Source organism: Pristis pectinata, chromosome 16 (assembly GCF_009764475.1).
Source record: "Pristis pectinata isolate sPriPec2 chromosome 16, sPriPec2.1.pri, whole genome shotgun sequence".
Classification (NCBI taxonomy): Eukaryota; Metazoa; Chordata; class Chondrichthyes; order Rhinopristiformes; family Pristidae; genus Pristis; species Pristis pectinata.
The window spans coordinates 42335976-42363806 of NC_067420.1; the positions used below are offsets into that span (position 1 = coordinate 42335976).

General features: G+C 47.6%; 1 protein-coding gene across 1 annotated transcript in view; it reads left to right on the plus strand.

Moving 5' to 3' along the window:
• raly (RALY heterogeneous nuclear ribonucleoprotein) overlaps window positions 1-27831 on the plus strand; it is an 82996-nt gene that overhangs the window by 29104 nt on the left and 26061 nt on the right. The window contains exons 2-3 of the mRNA XM_052030959.1: window positions 23292-23555; window positions 27670-27742. Coding sequence (XP_051886919.1) covers window positions 23300-23555; window positions 27670-27742 — 329 coding nt within the window. The 5' untranslated portion in view covers window positions 23292-23299. The remainder of the gene's footprint in view (window positions 1-23291; window positions 23556-27669; window positions 27743-27831) is intronic.

The window sequence follows — 27831 nt, forward strand, 5'->3', positions numbered from 1 at the left end:
GACGTGACATTGCTATTGAGTAAGTCGAGGTGATACATACCGATTTAGACATTTTCTGGCACAAAAAATAATCTAAATTTGATTCCAGTTCAGACTCACTGAAGCTTAAAGGTGTCCTCTTAACTCTGGGACAGTGTGGAATTATTTTAGTCTGTTGGTTCCGTGAGCAGTGTTATTTAATTTGTGATTCTCTGTAGCTTGTGGTCATGAAGAACTCTGCTACAGGGGCCCATTTCTAAAGGAATAGAAATCAAAAGCAGTTCCATAAACTGGTAACAAACCTTCACACGTGGAGCACTGAGCACAGTTCTGATGAAAGTGTAATAAAAAGTGAGGATCATACAGGACTAAAACAGGCCCTTTGGCCCTCCGAACCTGTGTCAGCCGTCAAGCACCCACTGAGACTAATCTTACACCAATCACATTTTATTCTTCCCACATTCCCATCAACTCTCTCCAGACTCTACCCCTCAGTGACACACACTGGGGGCCAATTAACCCACCAACCCGCACGTCTTTGGGATGCAGAAAGAAACCGGAGCACCCGGGGGAAACCCACGCAGTCACAGGGAAAGTGTGCAAACTCCACACAGGAGGTCAGGGCTGAACCTGGGTCTCTGGCACTGTACCAGCTAACCGAGACAGTGGAGAATGTGCAAGTAGAGCTGATGGATGCCCAGAGTTGTGAGCATGAACAAGACTTGAAGGGAGCTGCAAGAGAGAGCAAACTGGGGCGTGACCTGGCAAGGAATGGGAAGATCAGGAAGTGCTTCAAATGGTGGGCCTGCCTGAGATGTTTCCAGTTGTGAAGGTGCTCCAGAACAAGGGGCTTTAAATATCGGATGGTCCCAAAACCTCGGGAAGGAATCCAGGGAAAACCTTCCCCGTTGAGTGAGGAACATTGTCATGTGACCAGGAGTGGGATGAGATGGAGGAGGGTTGGAGGAAACTGGTGTAAACACTAAACATGGAATAGTTGGGCCAAAAAGCCCGACACCAAAAATCTCCCAGAAGTAATAGAGAGTGTGTGTGAGGAGCTGAGAGAAATTAATATTAACAAAAAAATATTGGTGAACCTATTGGGACTGAAAGCTGATAAATGCCCAGGGTCTGGTGACTTCCAGGCCAAGGATTTCAGAGGGGTGGAGGTGGTGGATGCACTGGTTGTCATCTCCCATCAGTTGGCAAGACCAGGTTCCAGACACACAGATTCTGTCCTCAACAAACCTCGCCAGCTTTTACACATTGTGGAAGGAATCACAGATCAGGTGGCCAGGAGAATGTCTGATGACAGCAGTTACTTTATGGGGACCTGACTGAGGGCTAGCAATCATGTGGTAGGCAAAAAAGGAAAGTCAAAGACTCTCTTAGAACACCCCTAAAGAGATTCACCATTGACACATCCCACTGGGAACAACAAGCATTGAATTGTCCTGTTTGGCATATCACAGTGCTTGCTCACGTGAGGAAGTGGGAATGGAGGAAGCAAAGAGGAAAAGTGTATCTCAGAAATCAAGAACCACTGATGCTACAGCATCTCTACACCTCTGTCGCCAGTGTGAGAAGAACCTCCGAGTCCAATTTGGTCTAATCACCTATCTCTGCACATGTCCCAACACTTTTGACCAGATATCGTGGACTTACTTGAGAAAAAGTGACAAACAACAACAGCATCTATTATTAAAGAAGTGGTAAAGGGATAATTTAAAAAAATTAATAGGATTGGCAGAGTTGGATGTATGGAAGCAAAATCATATTTAACAAATCTATTTTTATTTGAACTTATTATTAGCAAAATAGTTCAAGAGTCAGGATGTTGCAGCTTTATAAAACTCAGGTTAGACCACGTTTGGAATACTGCATTCAATTCTGGTCACCCATTACAGGAAGGATGTGGAGGCTTTGGAGAGGGTGCAGAAGAGGTTCACCAAGGTGCTGCCGGATTAGAGGCCACATGCTATTAGGAGAGGTCGGATAAACTAGGGTGGTGTTGATGCAGGGTTGACCGGGCTTGTATTCTCGGAACTTAGAAGAATAGGAGGAGATCTCATTGAAATGCACAAAATCCTCGCCAGATCTGATGAGGTCGGTGTGGATGTTGATGTTTTTCCCGACTGGGAGATCCAGAACCGGAGGAGACTGTCTTCACGTAACAGGTTGGCCATTCAGGATAGAGATAGGAAAAGATTCCTTTACTCGGGGGTGATGAATGTTTGAAATTCTCTACCCAGAACAGGGGGGTGGGGGTGGAGGCTCAATCAGTGAGTATGTTTAAGACAGAAGTTTTAGGAGAATCAAGGACTATGGGGTCATCGTTGGAAAAGCGATGCTGAGGTGAAAGGTTAATCTTGATCATATGGAACTGCAGAGAGGTATGAAGGGCTGAATGGGCTGTTCTGTTTCTTATGCTGAGAGTTCCCAGTGCCTGTGGGCTGGGAGGGACAGTGTCTCTGACCTCTGCCTGACCCAGTGAGGGTCAGAGTCTCACTGAATTATCCGCTCTGGGCTGCTCTGGAGGCAATAAGACTCTCAAGCTGTGTTCCTGGGCCAACATTCCTCACCTCAATCTGCCTAGCATCCTGCTGGGGGAGGTAGTGAAGACACTGTTAGTTGTAGCATTCAAAAAGGAGATGAACAAATATCTAAAAGGGAAGTGTTTTGGGGCTATGGATAGAAGGTGGGGAGGAGATCAGATGGGTGGCAACTGGGTACACTCAATGGGCTGAATGGCTCCTTTTGTGCTGTGATTCTGAAGCTTTAAGGTGCATCATTGACTGTGAAGTGGTGGCAGCATCCTCGGGTTGAAAAGTAGACATCAACGCAAGCTCTTTCTTGGAAGAAGCAGACAATTAGTGCACTGTTTCTTTGATCAGGGCCCAATGAACATGCACCGTGACCAAGTCTCGGAAGAAGATAGGGTTTTGAATCCAGCCACGTGCAACCATTGAAAGGTTCAGCAAAGCAGTGCTCTGATCATCAGAGGGATCCAAAGGAAAAGACAACCAGTGGTCTGATGCTGGCCCTGAATGTGTTAACTTGTGAGGACAGGTCATGTTACATCCGGACTGCCTGCTCTCATGTGTAGGTGATTAAGGAGTGACCTAATTGAGGTGCTTAGGATGATTAAAATGGATTGATACTGAAGGCAGAGAGAAACAATATCGTCTGTTCGGGGAGCTCAGAACAAGGACTTAAACTTGGGGGGTGGTGGGTAGTGTCAGGAAAGGAAGTGGAAAGTGGGAACTCTCTCCCCTCGTGAGAGACTGACGAGGGCTGGGGGAAAATTTTTATGAAAAGTTAAACATTGAAGTTGATGTTTTTGTTGGATAAGATTGACAGAATTTACAAGAAACAAGGTAGACACAGGTCACCAAACTGAATGTCGGAACAGTCTCAAGGGGCTGAATGGTCTCCTTTGGAAACAAACGTTGAACCCAACATCAACCACCTGAATTTGACAGTGTTCAGAGTGGTTGCTGATCTCCAGGTTCTCCCAGGGAGTTAAACATTTCCCTTCATGGTGAAATACTCAGGGGCTGTGCAAAAAGGTGGCATATTCTGTTTATTATTTATAAAAGTATTGAGGAGGGAATGAAAGGATTTTGCCAAATGTTTCCTCTCCATCAAATTCTGGTTCCTTATGTAGAAAGTAGAACATAGAACAGTACAGCACAGGGACAGGCCCTTCGACCCACCATGTCTGCACTGACCAGGACATCATTCTAACTGATCCCATCTGCTTCGACATGGTCTATATCCCTCCATTCCCTGCCTGTTCATGTGTCCATCTAAATGCCTCTTAAACGTCGCTATCGTATCTGCTTCCCTAGCAGTGCATTCCAGACACCCACCACTCCCTGTGTAATAAAAAAAAACTTGCCTCATAAATCTCCTTCATACTTTCCCCTCTCATCTTAAACTTATGCCCTCTAGTATTCAACATTTCCACCCTAGGGAAAATACTCTCTCTACGCCTCTCATAATTTTATAAACTTCCATGAGGTTGCCCCTCAGGAGAAAACAACCCAAGTTTGTAGGAACGATTGCCTTTTGTTCAGACCTATAAGATGCCACAGTGGAGTGCTCCTAGGTACCTTTCCTTCTGTTCCACCCCAATAATGTTTACACCTCGGCCACCGTCTCCCAAACCTGACATCTTTCCATGTTACCATCATATTTCCTTACAATGGAGAAGGAACCATTTGGCCCATTGGGTCTATGCCAGCTCTCAGAACAATCCCATCAATCCCATTCCCCCACTATCTTCCCTGCAACCTGTTCTCTCTCACATCCCCATCAACTCCCCCCAATTCTCCTACCACTCACCTACACACATGGGGGGGCAACTTCCAGTGGCCAATTAACCTACCAACCTGCACTTTGGTGGCAGGCATCCCAAGCACCCTGGGGAAACCCGCGCAGTCACAGGGAGAACGTGCAGGCCCCACACAGACAGCGCCAGAGGTCAGGACTGAACACGGGTCTCTGGCACTGTGACGCAACACTACCTGCTGCATTGTTTGTGGGATGAAATCTTGCGTGGCCTGTTGTGTTGTGTCAGTGATTCACTTCCCACCTATTTCGTTGCCTGTCATATCCTGAGGTCAGGACAGTTGCTATGAAGTTGATAGCTGTTAACAAGTAAGAGAATATTAAAAAATGGATGCAAATCTTCCTTCAATTGAAGTGATTTTTGAAGGAATATAGTTTAATACAACTTAATTGGATTTGTAATTGAGATTTCATCCTTAATCACTTTAAATTGTAAATTATATGGCGTGCAGAGAGAGAGAGAGAGAGAGTGTGTTCTTAATGAGATGTTCTTTGATAAAATTGTCGGATCAAGATGGCTTCCTGGGGACCTGTATGTGGTGCTTTGTGCTGAACTCAGCATTCCTCCTCACTGTGATATATTGCTGGCATTAGGTTCTAACCTAACACGTGGTTGGAATTGGAATTGGTTTATTATTGTCACTTGTACCGAGGTACAGTGAAAGGTTAAAGGCTCCATGGTTAGTCCAGATGAAGCAGGCTCCCGTTTAATTTATTATTGGCTTGGTCATTGCAAAATGGCCGCAGAACTTCAGAGAGACGTTGCGTGCTTGGCTGTTCCCCCTCCTTTGCATTGAACTTTAATGCCATTCAAATACTTAGTGGAGTTGGCAGTGGGCCAGGATGGTGGAAAGGTGTCAATTAAAAATATGTGTTTCACCTGGCAGTGAACCTCTAACAGCAGCGACTTCTTTACAGCACAAGCTCTCTTCGTCTGTCTTATAATAATGTACTCCTTAAGTACTTAAGAAGGTGATAATGTTGCTTTGATGTCAGCAGGGCAAGGAATCCTTTCCAGTTTTGCAGGATTACACTCTAACCTCCTGCCGTGCAGATTACGGACAAAAGAGCCTGCTAGGCCTCATCCGACCTGTTGCGTCTGCACTGACCTTAAGTGAGATGGCTGCTCTTGTTTCCTGACACCATCCACCCTACCTTTGCCCCGAATCACGAAACGCCCTCACCTGCAAGTCGAGGGTGACACAGCAGCGCAGCTGGGAGAGCTGCTGCCTCACAGCTCCAGACACCCAGGTTCAATCCTGATCTCCGGCATGGAGAGTTTGCACGTTCTCGCTATGACCACGGGGTTTCCTCCGGTGATCCTGTTTCCTCCCACGCCCCAATGACGTGCGGGTCAGTGGGTAAATTGCCCCCCTAGTGTGCAGGTTGGTGGTGGAATCTGAGAAGGTGATGGGAATGTGGGGAGAATAAAATGGGATTGTTATAGACAGGGGCTTGATGGTCAGTGTGACTTGGTGGGCCCGGGGGACTGTTTCTGTGCTGTGTGACTCTATTGACTATAACCTGGCCCTGCCCAGATACAGAGGAGGTGCTGGAGAAGTGGAAAAAGCCAAATGTAAAGCCATTGTGCATTTTGGTATTGGTTTATTATTGCCACTTGTACTGAGGTACAGTGAAAAACTTCTCTTGCATACCGATCATACAGATCAATTCATTACACAGTGCAGTTACATTGGGTTAGTACAGAGTGCATTGATGTAGTACAGGTAAGAACAATAACAGTACAGAGTAAAGTGTCACAGCTACAATGAAAGTGCAGTGCAATAAGGTGCAAGGTCACAACAAGGTAGATCGTGAGGTCAGAGACCATCTCATCGTATAAGGGAACCGTTCAATAGTCTTATCACAGTGGGGTAGAAGCTGTCCTTAAGCCTGGTGGTACGTGCCCTCAGGCTCCTGTATCTTCGACCTGATGGAAGAGGAGAGAAGAGAGAGTGTCCCGGGTGGGAGGGGTCTTTAATTATGCTGACTGCTTCACCAAGGCAGCGAGAGGTAAAGACAGAGTCTGCAGAAGGGAGGCTGGTGTCCGTGATGTACTGGGGCTGTGGCTACAACCCTCTGCAGTTTCTTGCGGTCCTGGACAGAGCAGTTGCTCTACCAAGCTGTGATACATCCAGATAGGATGCTTTCTATGGTGCGTCGATAAAAGTTGGTGAGTTTCAAAGGGGACAAACTGAACTTTTTTAGCCTCCTGAAGAAGTAGAGGCGCTGGTGAGCTTTCTTGGCCGTGGCATCTACGTGATTTGACCAGGACAGGCTGTTGGCGTTGAGCATCGTTCTCTCTCTAACTACAGGGCTTTCCTCCCATTGCTCCACTCACCACCCCCACCCCTAACATCCCAATCACTTCCTTGTGGATAGGTTAATTGACTGTTGTGAATTATCCCTGGTGGAGGGGGGAGAGTTGACGAGCATGTGAGAAGGAATAGATTACAGGGGAAATAAGTGGGCCAGTGAGATTGATGGGATCGGTCTGGGAGCCAGCATTGACGCAATAGGCTGAATGGTCTCCTCCTTTACTATGAGAAGTAGCAGGGAGGTGCTCAGTTTAACCTTGGCTGTGGGAAAGTTTATAAGCGAGATAATCAGAGAAAACATTAATAGGCATTTGGTGAAGTTGGTGAAAAAGGGAAGCAACATTGGTTTGTTAATGGTGACTCCTGCTTGGTTAACCTAGCTGAATTTGAAGAGATATCCCTGTGGATGTTGATCCTGTTCAGAGAGTATGTCACAATATCTTGTTATTGTGGGCAATTTTGGTTGCTCGTTTACAGGAAGGGTGTGGAGAGGGTGCAGAAGAGGTTCACCAGGATGCTGCCTAGATTAGAGGGTATGAGATATAAGGAAAGGTTGGACAAACTTGGGTTGTTCTCCCTAGAGCTTTGGAGGCTGAGTGGAGACATGATGGAGGTTTTTAAAATTATGAGAGGCATAGATAGGGTAGACAGTCAGAATCTTTTCCCCAAGGCAGAAATGTCAAACACCAGAGGAGACGTAATGAAGTTAAAGGGGGGATGTTTATAGGTGACGTGAGGGTCAAGTTTTTTACTGGTAGGTGTCTGGAATGGGTCACCAGGGGTAGTAGTGGAAGCAGGCAGTCTGGTGGAGTTTAAGAGGCTTTTAGATAGACACACGAATACGAAAGGAATGGAAGGATATGGATGATACACAGGAGGAGGACATTTAGTATAAATTGGCATCAAGATCGGCACAGCATTGTGGGCCGAATGGCCTGTCCAGTGCTGGACTGTGTTCTATGTTCCATGTACTGCTGATTTAAAGAATGTAATAGATGTCATCTTCATGGATTTTCAACTGGTGTTTCCTACAGTCCCAGAAGGAATGACTAGGTTGGTAGCAGCATGGATGGGATGTTAGGTCGAAGAGAGAAGGGAGAGAGTGCTGGTAAATGAAACAAAACCAGCAAATGCTGGAACACTCAGCAGCATCTGTGGGAGAGCAACAGAGTTAACATTTCATGTCTGCAGAGCATTTCCTGTTTTTCTTCCAGATCTCCAGCATCAGCAGTCCTTTTGATTTTCAGCGATGGTAACTGGTTGTGTTGGAGACTGGTAGACAGTGGTGTTCCCATGGAGTCAGTGCTGGGACCACTGCTGTTGGTGATGTATATGAATGGCTGGGGTAGGGTGGGCAGGAGACAGTGTGGCAGTGAGGAGAAAGTGGTAGAGACCTATACAACCTGGGCAGGTGGAGAGACGAGAGGTGGGAGAAATTTAACACAACTGTGAAGGGGTATACTCTCTGACTGAAGAAGCAGAGACAAACAGCAGAGTTCTGCAGGCACAATGCAGGCTTTCAGAATCGGATTTATTATCACTGTCTTATATGATGTGAAATTTGTTGTTTTGCGGCAGCAGTACGGTGCAAAGACAGAAAACTCCATAAATAACAAAATAAATAGTGCAAAAACAAAAGGAACAATGAGGTAGTGTTCATGGGTTCATGGACCGTTTAGAAATCTGATGGCAGAGGGGAAGAAGCTGTTCCTGAATTGTTGGGTTTGGGTCTTCAGGCTCCTGTACCTCCTCCCTGATGGTAGTAACGTGAAGAGGGCATGTCCCGGATCCTTAATGATGGATGCTGCCTTCTTGAGGCACGCCTCTGGAAGATGTCCTCAATGGTGAGGAGGGTTGTGCCCATGATGGAGCTGGCTTGAGTCTACAACCCTCTGTAGCCTCTTGTGATCCTGTGCATTTTTTTAAATATAAATTGAATTTTAAATAAAAGTATATTTGTGAATATTTTATGAAATGGTTGTGTAATTTGATTTGCAGTGAGTGCTGGAACAGGGCACTGGTTCTGGGCTGTACTGAGGACACTCATTCAGTCTTGATCTTTGGTCAATGCCATTAGTTGCAAACATGGGTTGCTGACCCTGCCAGGACTAACCCGTAGTCTCTGGGAGTCAAATCTCCTGAGCACTGTTCTGATCAATGCCCGGAGCAATGAAGAAAATGATGCAGTGTCACAAAATAATGTTTATCAACCCTTTTGTTTGTTGAAAAAACTGGAGGAGGGGAGGTTTTTATAAAGCTCTGGTTAGGCCGCATCTGGAGTATTGCATTCAGTTCTGGTTGCCCCCATTACAGGAAGGATGTGGGGGCTTTGGAGAGGGTGCAGAAGAGGTTTACCAGAATGCTGCCTGGATTAGAAGGTATGTGTTATAAGGAGAGGTTGGACAAACTTGGGTTGTTTTCTCTGGAGCAGCGGAAGTTGAGGGCAGACCTGATGGAAGTTGATAAGATTATGAGAGGCAAAGGTAGATAGCCGGTATCTTTTTCCCAGGGTTGAAATATCTAATACCAGAGGGCATGCACTTAAGGTGAGAGGGGGAAAGTTCAAAGGAGATGTGCGGGGCAAGTTTTTTTACACAGAGGGTGGTGGGTGCCTGGAATGTGCTGCCAGGGGTGGTGGTGGAGGCAGATACGATAGAGGCATTTAAGAGGCTCTTAGATAGGCACATGAATTTGCAGAGAATGGAGGGATATGGACCATCGGCAGGCATAAAAGATTAGGTATCGTTAGCTTCGTTATTTCCGCACAACATCGTGGGCGGAAGGGCCTGTTCCTGTGCTGTACTGGTCTATGTTCTATGTTTGACACAAAATGTCATGGGAGTTGTCAGCTGTTGCTAAGGCTGGAGTGGGAAGGGTGGTGGGAACAGGGTTTGGGTAGGGGAAGGTTGTGATGACATTAGCTGAGGTTGGGGGCAGTCATTGTTCAGTGATCTGTCTTGCTGGGGGAGGAGGAATGAGATTTAGTGCAGGTTGTGTGAGGTTTCAACAAGTCCCAAACTCTCTGATTCAAGAAAAAATAATTGTATAGTGTGCAAACCAGATCTTGGACGTCCTGACCTGTCTGTAACCGTGTGAATCAATGAGAAGACTGCAGGATTTGCTGGGCCCCATTTTGTCTGGGCAGACATTTTGAGTCAAGCACCATGTGTGGTCAGCCATTTTGTGTGTGTATTCATCATTGAGGTTAGCAACTATGTGTTGTTTGGTAAAATACCTGTTTTGAAGAGTGATTACAGCAGGATGTTGTTTTTCTTATGTTTAGTTGTCTTGCTAAATGGATGATTGGTCTGCAATACGGGGACTTGTAAATTACCTCCTCTATCTTCTGGCTTGAGAGTGTCTGTTTGAGCTAAAATTCTGACTCAACCATAAATGCTTCCATTTGTCAACAACTTTTTTTTAAATTGGGATTTGGCAGGTTGTAGTTTCTACATTTTTCTAAAAAGCTGTTGGTTGCTTGACTTGGTGAACTTCCGTTGCCCTGTTCTGTGGGACCAAGACCTGTTTCGAAGCTTAGATCAGGGCAGATACTACAGGAATCCCCCGGGCCTGACATGATATTTCCTCAGACCTTAAGAGAGGCCAGCGTAGAAATTGCAGGGGCCCTGGCAGATATATTTAAAATGTCTTTAGCTACGGGTGCGGTGCCAGACAACTGGAGGGTAGCTCATGTTGTTGCGTTGTTTAAAAAAGGCTCTAAAAGTAAATCAGGTAATTACAGGCTGGTGAGCCTGACATCAGTAGTAGGTAAATTATTGGAAGGTGTTCTGAGAGATCGGATATACAAGTATCTGGACAGCCAAGGGCTGATTAAGGATAGTCAGCATGGCTTTGTTCGCGGTAGATCATGTTTAACGAATCTTGTAGAGTTTTTCGAGGAAGTTACCAAGAAAGTAGATGAAGGAAAGGCTGTGGATGTTGTCTACATGGACTTTAGTAAGGCCTTTGACAAGGTCCCACATGGGAGGTTAGTTCAGCAGGTTCAGACACTAGGTATCCACGGAGAGGTTGTAAACTGGATTCAAAATTGGCTGTGTGGGAGAAGACAGAGAGTGGTTGTGGATGATTGTTTCTCAGACTGGAGGCCTGTGACTAGTGGTGTGCCTCAGGGATCTGTGCTGGGGTCATTGTTGTTTGTTGTCTATATCAATGATCTAGGTGATAATGTGGTAAATTGGATCAGCAAGTTTGCTGATGACAGTAAGATTGGAGGCGTAGTGGACAGCGAGAAAGGCTTTCAAAGCTTGCAGAGGGATCTGGACCAACTGGAAGAATGGGCCAGAAAATGGCAGATGGCATTTAATGCAGACAAGTGTGATGTGTTGTATTTTGGAAGGACGAATCAAGGTAGGACATACACAGTAAATGGTAGGGCACCGAGGAGTGCAGAGGAACAAAGGGACCTGGGAGCTCAGATACATAATTCCCTGAAAGTGGTGTCGCAGGTAGACAGGGTTGTAAAGAAGGCTTTTGGCATCCTGGCATTCATAAATCAAAATATTGAGTATAGAAGTTGGGATGTTATGGTGAGGTTGTACAATACATTGGTGAGGCCAAATTTGGAGTATTGTGTGCAGTTCTGGTCACCTAACTATAGGAAGGATATCAGTAAGATTGAAAGAGTGCAGAGGAGATTTACTAGAATGTTGCCGGGTCTTCAGGAGTTAAGTTACAGGGAAAGATTGAACAGGTTAGGACTTTATTCCTTGGAGCGTAGAAGAATGAGGGAGATTTGATAGAGGTTTACAAAATTATGAGGGGTATAGACAGAGTAAATGAGAGTAGGCTCTTTCCACTAAGATTAGGAGAGAGAAGTACAAGAGGACCTGGCTTTAGGGTGAAAGGGGAAAGGTTTAGGGGGAACATTAGGGGGAACTTCTTCACTCAGAGAGTGGTGGGAGTGTGGAACGGGCTGCCATCTAACGTGGTAAATGCAGGCTCGCTCTTAAGTTTTAAGAATAAATTGGATAGATACATGGATGGGAGAGGTCTGGAGGGTTATGGACTGGGTGCAGGTAAATGGGACTAGCGGAATAAAGTTTCAGCACAGATTAGAAGGGACGAATAGCCTGTTTTCTGTGCTGTAGTGTTCTATGGTTCTATGGTTCTATGGAAGGTACTGGGGTCTGGTTTATATTGTTTGGTGAATTGGTTTATTATTGTCACATGTACCGAGGTACAGTGAAAAACTTTGTTTTGCATGCCATCCATACAGACCATTTCATCACATCAGTACGTTGAGGCAGTAAAAGGGAAAACAATAACAGAATGCAGAATAAAGCGTAACAGTTACAGAGAAAGTGCAGTGCAGGCAGACAATAAGGTGCAGGGCCATAACAAGATAGACTGTGAGGTCAAGATTCCATCTTATCGTACTAGAGAACTGTTCAATAGTCGTATAACAGCGGGATAGAAGCTGTCCTTGAGCCTGGTGGTATGTGCTTTCAGGCTTTTGTAACTTCTGCCCGATGGGAGAGGGGAGAAGAGAGATTGTTCCAGGTGATTGGTGTCTTTGATTATGTTGGCTGCTTTACCGAGGTAGTGATAAGTATAGACAGTCCATGGAGGGGAGGCTGGTTTTTGTGATGTGCTGAGCTGTGTCCAGAGAGTTTTTCACTGTACCTCTGTACATGTGACAATAATAAACCCATTCACCAAAAGATATAAATGAGGCCCCAGTAACTTCCTGTGGTATCTGCCCTGATCTCAGCATCGAACCAGATCAGAAGTCCACCAAGTCAAACAACCAGCAGCATTTTAGTAAAATGTAAAAGTACGGCCCGCGAAATCCTGTCTCTGTGACCTTCTCCCAAACTCCTCCATCTCCATCTCCATCCTTACCCCTCCTGCATTTAGTGCTTTTAGAGCACTAGACAACAGAATTCTCTCCCTAAAACTTTCCTCCCCACTTCTCATTGATGATACTCCTTGGAATGTACCTTTTTCAACAAACCTTTGGGCACTGGTCCTAACATTTCCTTAGAAAAAATACTGCAGATAATGAAAACCTGAAATAAAACTCAGCAGATCAGCCAGCATCTATGGAGAGAGAACACTCTGATGAAAGGTCATCGCTCTGAAACATTGACTCTGTTTCTCCCTCCACAGATGCTGCCTGACCTGTTGAGTATCTCCTGCATTTTCCATTTTTATTATCTAACATTTCCTTATGTGGCTTGGTGCCAGATGTAGTTTGAATAAACGCCTGGTATATAGGTGAGTGGCAAAAGGACCGAAGCTTGGTTGATGGGCATGTGGGAGAGAATAAGGTGCAGAGTGACAGGGAGGTATCATGAGTGGAGAAATAACTCTGCTGAGAGTTGGCATGAACCCGATAGGCAGAATGGCAACCTCTCCTGGTGAAGCCGAGAGATTTCACAGCCCAGTTCTTCCCAGATCCCGGGCTTAGTTTGATCACTCATTTGGAGAGAGTCAGCAGCTTTTAAGTTCCTAATATCAATTGACCTATCCTGGGCTCAGCACATAGATACAATCACAAGGGAAGCGAGCCAGCGTCTTTACTTTCTTATGAGGTTAAGGAGGTTCGGCTTGTCACCGAGCACTTTTTCTACAGATGTACTGCTGAAAGTATCCTGACTGGTTGCACCATGCTCTGGTACAGAAATTTGAATGTGCAGGAACGTAAGAAGCTGCAGGGAGTAGTGGACTCAGCCCAATACATCACGGGCACATCCCTCCCCACCATCGGTAGTATCTACAGGAGGTGATGCCTCAAGAAGGCAACATAAATCATCAAAGATCCCCACCATCCGGGCCACGCCATCTTCTCGCAGCTCCCATCGGGCAGGAGGTACAGAAGCCTGAAGTCCACACCACCAGGTCCAAGAACAGCTACTTCCCTTCAACCATTCGGTTCTTGAACCGACCAGCAAAACCCTAATCACTAGAGTTTAGCAACACTGTGACCACTTTGCACTAAAATGGACTTTGTTTTATTTTGTTCTAATTGTGTTCTTTCTTGTAAAATTGTGTATAATTTATGTTTAATCTATGTGAATACTGCTTATCTGATGCTCTGTGCCTGTGATGCTGCTGCAAGTTCTTCATTGCGCCTGTGCACACATGGACTTGTGCATATGACAATAAGCTCAACTTTAACTTTGTGGGAGCTTGCTGTGAACAAATGGTGTCTGCATTTCCTACCTCACAACAGAGGGGAGTGCTTCAAAAGCACTCGATTGGCTGAGAAGTTTTGCAAGTCACCCTGTGGATGTGTAGCTGGAGAGGGGACTGGGAGTATCTCCACACTGAAATACATCGGGGAAGAAACTCCATTCAAGTCTCTGACTGAGACCAGGATGGGCAGGCCATCCCTTACACTCTGCTCCGCACAGAACAGAATAAGTCTCTGATCTATTCCTTTGCAGTGAAACCCTGTGAGATAAACTAGGGAGCAGTCACAGCCTGTAAGATGTATGACTGGTCCAATGGCTTGTAAATCACAGTTAGCCTGAGAATCCTAGATATTGGACGTGCCAGGATCAAAGCTGATTAGTTCTGGAAACTGAAGTATTTTCATTTAGTTTTCTGCTGAGAAGAAGCATTGCATTGTCTGATGGATCTCTGGGGTTTCTGTACCAGAAACAGAGGGTCGGGGGTCCTCCATGGTTGGTCAAGGGGCGATTAAAGACCTGGCGGTGTCTAGATGTGCTTGAGGATCTGAGGATTCATGAGACAGAGGGACAGCCATCTCCCACAGTCTTGTAGGGGGGGAGGGTGGTTGTGGGTGGTGTGTGAGAGGGTGATTGTAGAAAGGACGGGGATTGTGGCTGGTAGCTAAGGGTCAGAAGGGAGAAAGTTGGTGACTCCCACACCCCCCAGAGAGGAGGTCATGGTCTGTGGGCTGCCATCTCAATGAGGCTGGCCAAAGCCAGGGGCCCCCAAGAGGGTGCGGTGGTGGACACGGAGAAATCGGAAGGGGACAGGTACTTCTTCTGCCTCTGGACAAGAGGCGGAGGGGAGTGTCTAAAACTACAGAAGGTTGACGGGGTAAGGGGAATGGTCGTCTCACGTCTGCGTGGGACCAGAGTGGGTGTGGGATAGTCACTGACCAATCCAGCAGGAGAAGCTTTCCTCGCCACTGACTGACCTGCAGCACAGTGGCAACAGCAGGTACAACCGCTGCCTCGCAGCGCCAGAGACCCGGGTTCAATCCCAGCCTCGGGCGCTGTCTGTGTGGAGTTTGCATGTTCTCCCTGTGACTGTGTGGGTTTCCTCTGGGCGCTCTGGTTTCCTCCCACAGCCCAGTTGTGCAGGTTGGTAGGTTAATTGGCTGCTGTAAATTGCTCCTAGTGTGTGGGTGAAGGGTAGAATCTGGGTGATGGGAATATGGGGAGAATAAAATGGGATCGGTGTAGGATTGGTGTAAATGGGTGCTTGATGGGCCAAAGGGTCTGATTCTGTCCTGTATCTCTCAACGACTGAACGGTGTCTGGAGTCAGGTTTACTCCTGTCTGTGTGTATACCACAGTGACACCCCCAACCCCACCCCCACTGGTGGAACACAAAGGACCCAGAGTTGACTAAACCAACCTTAGTGTCCTCTCCCAGCCAACACCTCCAAGTCAAGTCGAGTTCATTGTCATCTGCACAAGTTCATGTGTGCACACGTGCAATGAAAAACTTACTTGCAGCAGCATCACAGGCACAGAGCATCAGATACACAACATTCACAAGAAAAATATAAATTAAACATAAATTATACAAGAAAGAACACAATTAGAACAAAGAAAAGTCCTTTGTAGTGCAAAGTGGTCACAGTGTTGCTATACTGAGGCAGTGATTAGAGTTTTGCTGGTTGGTTCAAGAACCGAATGGTTGAAGGGAAGTAGCTGTTCCTGAACCTGGTGGTGTGGGACTTCAGGCTTCTGTACCTCCTGCCCGATGGGAGCTGCGAGAAGATGGCATGGCCCGGATGTTGGGGATCTTTGACGATGGATGTTGTCTTCTTGAGGCAGCGCCTCCTGTAGATACTCCCGATGGTGGGGAGGGATGTGCCCGTGATGTATTGGACACAGTCCACTGCTTTCTGCAGCCCCTTGCATCCCTGTGCATTTGAATTACCGTCCCAGACCATGATGCAACTAGTCAGGACACTTTCACTACTACATGTGTAGAGGTTTGTCACCGTGTTTGGTGACAAGCCGAACCTCCAGCACCGAGGCCCTAATGATACCCAGTCAGTTCCCTTGGGCAGCCATACCTCCCACCTGTGCAATACCAGACATCGGAGGCAGGCACTCTTTCCCAACCTGTGCCAGGACTGGGATTGCTGGACAAACAGAGGAACAGCCTCATGGATGTGCTCAAAGGCCCCTTGAAAATATGCAACATCCTGGCTGATTCCTGGGAATCTCTGGCCCATGACCGCTCAAAGTGGAGAAGGAGCATTCCAGATGGGGTCAGGAACCTCAGGAATGCACAGAGACCCGGTGTAAGTGACGGCGGGAGTGCACCAGCTCACAAACCAGCCACCCCACAGAACAGCTTTTTCCCCACTGCTGTCAGACTCCTGAACCAATCACCTCTCTCACATCCCCTTCCCGGTGGTCCTGCCACGTTCTCGGACTCTCCCCTCTTCCTCTATTGTCACTTCAGCATCTCTTTTTGCACTACCTCAGACTGTACAACAAGCTTTGCACCATTCTGCCGTTTTGTGCTTGTTGCTGTGTCTAATGTTATATTTATGTACTGTTTACTCTCTGAGCTTCACACAAACGAGGAATTTCATTGCACCTTGGTGTCTGTTGACAAGGAACTAATCTAATTCTGTCCACCATCCCTTGCCCCAATTGAGGCAGAGTCTATGGGTCATAAGTTGGCCTCACCTCAACCACCTCAGAACCCACAAGAGTAAAAGCAAGTCACCCTCGATCCTGAGGGTCCACTTAAGGAGAAGGCCCAGGGATTGTGACCGAGATGTCTGCCATGTTGCCCATAAGGTCAAGTTCTGTGGGGATGCAGGTCAGCTCTATGAAGACTATTTGAGATGACTGGGTATGTTTATTGTGGAGGAGCTGCTGGAGGAACTCAGCGGGTCGGGCAGCATCTGTGGAGAGAAATGGACAGTCGACGTTTCAGGTCGAGACCCTTCATCTGAACTGTAAGATAGAGGGCAGACGAGCAGTATAAAGAGGTGGAGAGAAGAGGTGAAGCAAGAGCTGGCAGTGATAGGTAGATCCAGGTGAGGAGGCGTGGTAGGCAGATGGAGGAGGGGAAAGTGGCAATAGCCACAGAGGCTGGGAGGTGATAGGTGTAGAGTTTATTGTGACCATATTCATTGCTCAGACCGATGTTGCATGCTCTGCCAGGTTTTATTCTTGTAATCCAAAAGCAAAGAGCTGCAGATGCTGAAAATCTGAGACAAAAGCAGAAAGTGCTGGAAACACTTAGCAGGTCAGGCAGCATCTGTGGAGAGAGAAACAGAGTTGATGTTTCCGGTTGAAGACCCTTTGTCGGAAATTGGAAGGGTCTTTGACCTGAAACATTGACTGTTCCTCTCTCCACAGATGCTGCCTGACCTGCTGAGTGTTTCCAGCATTTTCTGTTTTTGTCTCAGATTTTCAGCATCTGCAGGTTTTTTTCTAATTTTCATTTATTGGGATTTTACAACTCTTGGTCACACCAACAGCTTTTTATTCCAGATTTATTGAAATTCTCCCTTCTGCTGTGCTGGGATTCTAATTCACACCTCTGGGTGTTTTGTGTCAGGACCTGGATGTGGTCCGTCCACTCTGTCACTGTACCAGCACATGAAAAGCAAGGCCAGCATGGAACTTTGGGGCCGAATCGCCTGTTTTGGAGCAACCCTTCTGACCCCACCACTGAGGAGCTGAGGAGTCAGGGTCTGGGGTTGGATCAGATAACAAGGAGCAACAACCAAACATTTCCTTCTCTGGTCGATCAGTACAGGAGATATCTTGAGGTCTCTTTATTAGTCACGTGTACGTCGAAACACACAGTGAAATGCATCTTTTGCGTAGAGTGTTCTGGGGGCAGCCCGCAAGTGTCACCATGCTTCCGGCGCCAACATAGCATGCCCACAACTTCCTAACCCGTACATCTTTGGAACGTAGGAGGAGACCGGAGCACCCGGAGGAAACCCACGCATGCACGTGGAGAACGTACAAACTCCTTACAGTCAGCGGCTGGAATTGAACCCGGGTCGCCGGTGCTGTAATAGCGTTATGCTGACCGCTACACTACCGTGCCAGTAAGATCCAGGCTGAGAGGTGAGATGGAGAGCGGGAGCAGGGTATAACTCCAGCTCTGCTCCCTCCTGCACTCTCTCCCTAAAGTTCCTTACGGATTGACCGAGGAGATTTCAGAACCTGTCCCAGCAGCATCCATCAATCTACTGACCGGGGCATCACTGAAGAGGCAGTGACCAAGCCCTCCCTCTCCCACTCGCTGACACAAGAGTGCCCTCCCCTGGAGCTGTCAATCTTCTGGTCACTGTTGCAAAATTCAGGAGTAGATCGTGGTGAGCACTTTAAACCGTGTTACCAATAACCCCTCGGTATACTGCAAGGATGCATTCCTGGAAAACATTTTATTTAGCAACGACAGTGGTAAAGGCTGTGAGACCTTATTCTCTCCCACATGCCGATCAACCAAGTTTCGGTCCTTTTGCCACTCACCTATACACCAGGCCTTTATTCAAGCTACATCTGGCACCAAGCCACATAAGGAAATGTTAGATAATAAAAATGGAAAATGCAGGAGATACTCAACAGGTCAGGCAGCATCCGTGGAGGGAGAAACAGAGTCAATGTTTCAGAGCGATGACCTTTCATCAGAGTGTTCTCTCTCCATAGATGCTGGCTGATCTGCTGAGTTTTATTTCAGGTCTTCATCATCTGCTGTATTTTTTCTAAGGAGATGTTGGGACCGGTGCCCAAAGGTTTGTTGAAGAAGCTACATTCCAAGGAGCATCATCAATGAGAAGGGGGGCGGAAAGGTTTGGGGAGAGAATTCCGGAGTCTAGTGCTCTAAAAGCACTAAATGCAGGAGGGGTAGGGTGGAGATGGAGGAGTTTGGGAGGACTGGAGGAGGAGGTCATGGAGTCAGGATTTGGCAGGCTGTAGTTTTACATTTTACTAAAATGCTCTGTATTATGTATGTTTTGGTAAAACCTGTGGAGATTTGCATGCTATTGTGGGAAAAGATCCATAAATCAAGGATATTCTCCAAAGAGAAAAAAATTGTGTATCAGATGTCCATAAATCAGGGACTTTATGTTATTTGCTTTGAGGATTTCATTTCATGAGTGAGCAGGTGTACAGCACGGAGGCACAGCTGGTGGAGCTGCTGCCTTGCAGCCCCAGAGACACTGGTTCTATCTGACCTCCGGTGCTGTTTGCATGGACTTTACATGTTCTCTCTCTGATCGCGTGGATTTCCCTGGGTGCTCCTGTTCCCTCCCACCTCCCAAAGATGTGCGGGTCGGTAGGTCAACTGGCTGCTGTAAATTGCCCCTAGTGTGTGGGTGAGTGGGGGGAATCGATGGGAGTGTGCAATTAAATGCTGGCTCAGCCTCCAAAGCCCACAGCCCTGGAATGAATGGGAAAAAACTGTAGGGATTAAAAAATGGGTTCAATGTAGAATTGGTATAAATGGATGGTTGATGGTTAGCATGGGTTCAGTGGGCTGAAGGGCCTGTTCCCTGTGGCTGTATGAGGACCTAATGATGTCCTGGATTATCCAATCAGGTTAGGAAGTTGGTTTGTTTTCTGATTGGCTGATCAGATCTTGAGATGACAGACATGTTATGCAGCCAATGGCCGGAGATTTGAGGCAGGCCATTTGGTGGTCACATCATGATATCTCCAGGAAAGGGAGCAGTTGGAGGTTGGTGACCCCATGGATGGTGGGCTGTGCCTGTGCTGGAGGTCAGGGCAGTTTAGATAACCACTCAGACAGTGTGTGTAATCCCTGAATCATCACTGAAACATAATTGAAACTGCTGTGTAACAAAACTCAGATTATTTCTTGGGGTAAAACCCCAGCAGATACATTCTGAGCAGAATTAAGACATACCGTGAGAAGTGAGATGCCGTGGGCAGAGCTCACCATCCGCTGGTGCAGTTTGGTATTGCAGCAGATTTATATTAATTCCACTCCCTGTGCAAGAAAATAGCTGGAAAATGTCTCAGTCCTGAAATATTGTGAGGAGTTTTGGTCAGAGATTCACTCCCTGTGGGGGGTGGTAGGTGTTGGCAGGGAGGAGCGTGGAAGTGATCAACCAGCCTCTGCAAAAGCAAGTTGGAGCAGCAGTTGTAGTACAGCAAGGAAACAGGCCCTTCAGCCCAACTTGTCCATGCTGACCAAGGTGCCCACCTGTTAGTCCCATTTGTACGTGTTTGGCCCGTATCCCTCGAAACCTTTCCTATCTGTGTACCTGTCCAACTGTCTGTTAAATGCTGTTATCGTACCTGCCTCAACTATTTCCTCTGGCAGCTCATTCCACATTCGCACCACCCCCTGTGTGAAGAATTTACCCCTCAGGTACCTTTCAAATCTTTCCCATTTCACCTTAATCTTATGCCCTCGAGTTTTTGGTTCCCTCTTCCTGGGAAAAAGACTGTGCGTTCACCCTATCTATGCCCCTCATGATTTTATACACCTCTATAAGGTCACCCCTCATTCTCCTATACTCCAAGGAGTTAAGTCCCAGCCTGTCCAACCTCTCCCTATAACCCAGGCCCTCGAGTCCTGGCAACATTCTCATAAATCTTCCCTGCACTCTTTCCAGCTTAATGAAATCTTCCTTTAGCAGGGTGACACAATACTCCAAGTGCGGCCTCACCAACATCTTGTCCAACTACAACAGAACATCCCAACTCCTATACTCAGTGCCCTGACTGATGAAGGCCAGGGTGCCAAATGCCTTCTTCACCACCCTGTCCACCTGTGACGGCACTTTCAGGGAACTGTGTACTTGTACTCCTTGTTATATGTTAGTGATCTGGGCATTTCGAGAGGACTAGAATATAAAAGCAGGGATGTAATGCTGATGCTTTATAAGGCGTTGGTCAGACCACATTTGGAGTATTGTGAGCAGTTTTGGGCCCCATATCTAAGGAAGGATGTGCTGGCATTGGAGAGGGTCCAGAGGAGGTTTACAAAAATGATCCCGGGAATGAAAGGGTTAACATATGAGGACCATTTGATGTCTCTGGGCCTGTACTCGCTGAAGTTCAGAAGGATGAGGGGGGATCTCATTGAAACCTACCGAATATTGAAAGGCCTGGATAGAGTGGACTTGGAGAGGATGTTTCCAGTAGTGGGAGAGTCTAGGACCAGAGGGCACAGCCTCAGAACAGAAGTATGTCCCTTTAGAACAGAGATGAGGAAGAATTTCTTTAGCCAGAGGGTGGTGAATCTGTGGAATTCATTGCCACAGACGGCTGTGGAGGCCAAGTCATTGGGTATATTTAAAGCGGAGGTTGATAGGTTCTTGATTAGTAAGAGCGTCAAAGGTTACAGGGAGAAGGCAGGAGAATGGTGTTGAGAGGGAAAAATAAATCAGCCACGATCAAATGGCAGAGCAGACTCGATGGGCTGAATGGCCTAATTCTGCTCCTGTGTCTTATGGTCCCTCTGTTCCACAGCTCTCCTGGGGCCATACCATTTTGTGAGAGAAAAAAAATGGCCAGATTTGGGGGAAAGTAGGGGACTTTAAATGAGGCTAATCCCTGGGATGAGAGGGTTGTCCCAGCAGAAACAGCTATAAATGTTAGAGCTGTATCCTTTGGGGTTTGGAAGAATGAGGGGTGATTTTATTGAAACGTCAGATCCCGATGGGGGAAAACAGGGTGGTTACAGTACAAGTCATTCAAAACTGAGACCCAGGTGCTTCAGAAAATCTCACAGATGGTGGTGAATCTCGGGGATTTCCTGCCCTGGAGGGTTGTGGAGGCTGGATAAGATAAGATGAGATTTCTTTATTAGTCACATGTACATCGAAACACACAGTGAAATGCATCTTTTACGTAGAGTGTTCTGGGGGCGGCCCGCAAGCGTCGCCACGCTTCCGGCGCCACATAGCACGCCCACAACTTCCTAACCTGTATGTCTTTGGAATGTGAGAGGAAACCCACGCAGACACAGGGAGAATGTACAAACTCCTTACAGACAGCAGCTGGCATTGAACCTGGGTCGCTGGTGCTGTAATAGTGTTACGCTAACCGCTACACTACCGTGCCACCCACAATATTGCCAGTATTTAGAGAGAGGTAGATATATATTCGAAAGATTGGGGAATTGAGGGTTATGGGGAACTGGCACAGAAGAGGTGATGAGGCCTGGGGTAGATCAGCCATGATTATATTGAATAGTGGGACAGGATTGAGGGGCTGAGTGGCCTACTCCTGCTTTAGTGTTGTTGAGAATGGGACTTGAGATTTGTCTTATTAGGAACCAGTATAACCTCAAATGGGCTGATTAGACTTCTTCAGAGCTATCATAATTCTGTGATTCGATGATTCAGGATACATTAACTTAGATTACAGGGGGACCTTGATCAGTTAGGGAAGTGGGCCGAGGATTAGCAAATGGATTTCAATACAGATAAATGTGAGGTGATGCATTTTGGAAAGTCAAACCAGCGTAGGACTTATACTGTGATTGGTAAGGCACAAAGGAGTGCAATGGAACAGAGGGACCAAGGAATGCATGTGCATAGTTCCTTGAAAGCAATATTACAGGTAGACAGGGTGGTGAAAAAAGCATTTAGCACGCTGGCCTTCATCGGTCAGGGCACTGAGTACAGGAGTTGGGACATTATGTTGCAGGTATATAAGTCATTGGTAAGGCTGCACTTGGAGCACTGTGTACAGTTTTGTTCACCCTGTTATAGGAAAGATGTGGCTAAACTGGAAAGAATGCAGGGAAGATTTACGAGGATGTTGCCAGGACTAGAGGGCCTGAGTTATAGGGAGAGGTTGGCCAGGCTGGGTCTTTATCCCTTGGAACGTAGGAGAATGAGGCCTACCTTATAGAAATGTTTAAAATTATAACAGGCACAGATAAGGTGGACGGTGACAGTCTTTTCCCCAGGGTAGGGAAGTCCAAAACTGGTTTAGGGTGAGAGGGGAGACATTTAAAAGGGACCTGAGGGGCAACTTTTTCACACAGAGGGTGGTGAGTATATGGAACGAGCTGCCAGAGGAAGTGGGTGAGGCAGGTACAACAGTATCATTTAAGAAGCACTTGGATAGGTACATGGAGGGGCAAGGCTTGGAGGGACAGGGGCCGAACGCAGGAAATTGGGACTAGCTAGGTGGGCACCATGGTCGGCGTGGACTAGTTGGGCCAAAGGGCCTGTATCCATGCTGTATTGCTCTATGAGATACAAATGTAAAGATTAGCAGCTCAAGTAATGAAATAAATCCGGGGTAAAGTGTTGTTACCAATAACGGTTGTATGCTGTCCTGCGCCAGTCTGGGCTCCATGTGACTCCAGACCCACCAACACGGACAACTCTGCCGCCACGTCAGCTCGGAGACAGCTGGGAGTGGTGGAGAAATGCCAGGGTTGGGAGTGAATAAATTACGGAAGGAGAAGTTCACGGACTGATCCTTTATTCTCACTTTCTAGGCCACACCATGTCACTGAAGTTGCAGACCAGCAACATCACCAACAAGAACGATCCGCGGTCAATTAACTCGCGAGTCTTCATCGGAAACCTCAACACGGCGGTGGTGAAGAAATCTGATGTGGAGACCATCTTTGGGCAGTATGGCAAGGTGGTAGGGTGCTCTGTACACAAGGGCTACGCCTTTGTGCAGTATACAAATGAGAGGACTGCGCGCGTGGCGGTGGCTGGGGAGAATCGGCGCGTGCTTGCTGGACAGACGCTTGGTAAGGCTGACCACCTACGTAGGATAGATGTGGCGGGGCGGGGAATTGTGGCCATTAAACCTCAGGGTGGTGTCCCTGCCTGGAAAGTGAGAGGAACATATCCATACACCTCACCCACTTACCCAAGGCAGATGCACTCACAGCCCGGCTCCACTTTAGTACAATCACAGCTTGGTGACTGTTTCATTGAAAGAGGGGGGAGGTGAGGAGAGGGGTGGGGGGATGGAGAAATGGGAGAGTGGGGAGGACAGGGAGGGAGGTGGGGAAAGGGGAAGAGGGAGGGAGGTGAGGAGGGGGGGAAAGGAGGGTGGGGATCGGAGAGGGAGGGGAATGGAATTAGTGCAACTGTCAGATAGAACAATTACATTTCCCACCGTTAATCCAATCGCCTCTTTTCAAGTCATGAGATTTCCTTCTAGCGTCTGCTTTCCCTGCCCTCTGATAGTCGCCCTCATGTTAGACTCACCCCTTTCGTGTGAGTAACTACTCTTCAGAAGCACCTCGTTGACTTTGGGTTATCCTGAGGTTAGGAAAGGTGGCTATAGAAATGCACGTTAGTCTTTCTCCATAAAACTCAGACTGAAGTATTGGGAATCGCCAACTCCACTAGGAGATGGAACGACCACCGAGCCCTGGTCTGGGAAGGGAATACCAGGCTCGATTTCCAACCACTAGACTGTTTCTGCAAAGGGCAAGTCATGGGAGTTCCTCCTTCCCCACCTCTGGAAATGGCCAGGAAGAGCAGACTGAACCCTTGTGGTCTCGTGCCCGAGAACCTGGTGAGGTCCCAGTCCAGAGAAGTCCGAGGGCACCCCTGTAGTTACTGCACAGGCCCGCCATCCTGGGACCAGCGGGAGGTGTGAAAGCTGGGATGTTGGCCTTGTGTTCACTGAGCAGCACGGCCTCTCCCCGCCGACCCTCTCCCCCTCCCCTCCGACCCTCCCTCTCCTGCTCCTCCCCCCTCTCTCCCCTTCCCCCTCTCCCCTTCCCCCTCTCCCCCTCCCTCTCCCGCTCCTCCCCCCTCCCTCCCCTCCCCCTCTCCCCCCCCTCCCCCCTCCCTCTCCCTCTCTCCCTCTCCATCTCTCCCTCCCTCCCCCCTCTCCCGTCTCTCCCCCCTCTCCCGTCTCTCCCCCTCTCCCGTCTCTCCCCTCTCTCCCTCCCCTCCTCCGCCTTCCCCTCCTCCCTTCTCCCTCCACCCACCTCCCCCCTCCCCCCTCCCCCCTCCCCCCTCTCCCCTCTCCCCGACCTGCACCTTATTAGTGATAAGGGGACACATCTGGAAGCTGTTAATAAGATCTGTCAGCAGGGCTGGACATGTGCGTTGAATGTTTATCTGTACTAATGGGTTTGTTGAAGTGCTGGAGAACATAAGGCTCCAATTTTAAGTTTTCAGTCCATGGTTGCACCATCTGAATATCTGAAAACCAGTTTTCTGGGTCCTGTTCCCAATCAGAGAAAGAGCAAGGTGTGTTTTGATACCGGCTTTGGTTCTGCGGCAAAATCTTCTATGACTTGTTCTGCAGGCGTCCCATCCCTGCCAGTATTCTCCCCTCGGTCCTCACCCTCCCCTCGCTGAACACCCACAACAGATGCTGTTAAGAGCTTATCCAAGGGTCTGTTGCTGTGTCCTGGTCTCCCACGAACCCCCATGGCGTCTCCTAATCCATCGCTTTCAAATTCACATCCTTGTATTCAAATCCTTCCACATTCTCCATAAGCCCCTCCAATCTCCCTCTTCTCCAGAAAGATGGTTAACAAGGGCTCACCTCCCTCTCTCAGCCAGCGCCAGCACCACCCCACTTACGTCATTCAGTCCCCCTTGGTCCCCACCCTCTTACAGACTCCCCCTTGTTCTCTCCACCTTCTCAGCAACTTAAGACCAGTTCTGATGTAAGCTCGTTCTGGCCTGAAACACATCTCCACAAATGCTGACTGACCCGGTGAGAATTTCAGATTTTCGGCATCTGGGACTTGTTGCTTTCTGATTCCTCTCTGCACTCCTTCAATTCTGCCCAGTTTCCATCACTGATGGCCATGCCTTCAGCTGCCAAAGGCCCAAACTCTGGGATTCCATCCTAAACCTCCCTCTCACACTGGCTTTATCTCTCTCTCTCTCTCTCTCTCTCTCTCCCTCTCTCTCTTTCTTTCTCTCTCTATCTTTCAGAGAGATATATAGAGAAAGATAGAATCTTTCAGAGAGATATATAGAATCTCTCTCTCTCGCTCTCTCTCTCTCTCTCTCTCCATCTCTCCCTCTCTCCCCTTTAGTCTCCTCTTTAAGCCACCCTAATAACTCCCTTGTCTCCATCTCAGCTTTGCTTAATAATGAATTTGCAAAGTGCTTTCAGGTGTTTTACCAGTAAAAGGTACTATGTAAATGTAGGTAGTTGTTCCAAGTGTCGCTGTCAAGCTCCAACTTCAGTCACCCTACAACACTGATGATGGGATGTCCTTGATCCTTCATCGCAGTTTGATGCAACTGAATACAGCCCCTCCCCAGGTTAAGACACACGACTTATTGACACAGGTATATTAACAACACTTAAAAGGCACTTGGACAGGTACATGGATAGGAAAGGTTTAGAGGGATATGGGCCAAACGCAGGCAAATGGGACTGGATTAGATGGGAATCTTGGTCAGCATAGACCAGTTGGACCGAAGGGCCTGTTTCCGTGTTGTATAGCTCTATGACTCTATGACTTGAAATTACTTGGATAAAGGCACCAAGGGTACTGTTACTAAACATGCTGATGACATAAAGATAGGAAGGAAAGTAAGTTGCGAAGAGCATATAAAGAGGCTACAAAGAGATGTTTTAGAGTGGGCAAAGATCTGGCAAATGGAGTGTAATGTGGGAAAATGTGAAAATGGCAAGAAACGTAACATAAGAGGCATATTATCTAAATGATGAGAGATGCTGAGCTGTGAGATGTGGAGGGATCTGAGTGTCCTGGTCCATGATTCACAAAAGGCTAGTATGCAGGTACAGTAAGTAATTAGGAAAGTTAACAGAATGTCATTGCTTATTGCAAGCGGGGATGAACGCAGAACTAGGGAGGTTATGTAGCAACAACCAAGATGCTGGAGGAACTCAGCGGGTCAGGCAGCATCTGTGGAGAGAAATGGACAGTCGACGTTTTGAGCCAAGACCCTTCATCAGGACTGAAAGATAGAGGGGAGAGACCCAGTATGAAGGGAAGGGGTGGAGCCAAGAGCTGGCGAGCGATAGGTGGATCCAGGTGAGGAGGGGTGATAGACAGAGAAGAGGAGAGTGGAGACAGTGACGGAGGCTGGGAGGTGATGGGTGGAGGTGACAGAGGGCTGCAGGTGATGAAATCTGATGGGAGAGGAAGGTGGAGCATGAAAGGTGGGGAGGGCTGCCGGGAATGGAGTGGGGAGAGGAACCAGTGATAACGTTTCAGTTGCACAGGTCATTAGTGGGACCACATCTGGAGTGCTGTGTATAGAATTGGTCATCTTATCTAAGGAAGGATATAGATGCATGGGAAGCAGTTCAGAGAAGGTTTATCAGATCCCTGGAATGGGTGGGTTTTCTTCTGAAGAAGGGTTGGACAGGCAAGGCTTACGAGAGTGAGAGGGGAAATGTATAAGATCCTGAATGGTCTTGGCAGGGAGAACGTGGACGGGAGGATTTGGAACTAGGGGTCACCCATTTCACACAGAGATAAGGTGAAACGCTTTTTCTCAGTGGACGGTGAATCTTTGGAACTCCCTTCCCCAAGGCTGGTGGAAGCAGAGTCTTTGAATATCTTTAATGCAGATGGAGAGAGATCCTCGATAAACAAGGAGATGAAAGATTTCCACGGGTAGGCATGAAGATGGAATTGAGCTACAGTCAGATCAGTCATGGCGAAGTGGACTCGAGCGATCCAGTGACTTTCTCCTGCTCCTCACTGGTTCGTTGTGTGATCAGCTTGGGTGTGATGCCCCAGCAGTTGAATAGAGCATGTGCACATCACAAGTCTTGTCCACACCCTTTGACTGTAACCTTTTAGGAGATGAAATGGGTGAGCTGAGAGCAGGCAGCAAACTGAACGTGTTGTGGGCAATGGGCAAATTAAGACTGGTCTGGTTTTGTTGTGTCTCCTGCAGATATTAACATGGCTGGGGAGCCCAAGCCCAACAGACCCAAGGGACTGAAGCGGCCCAGTTCTACTTTGTACAGGTACCAGCGATCCGGTGACCGTTACTGCTTCTGGTACCCTGTGGGGGAGAGCATGGGGGTCACCCGAACTAGCCTGAGTATGCTGCACG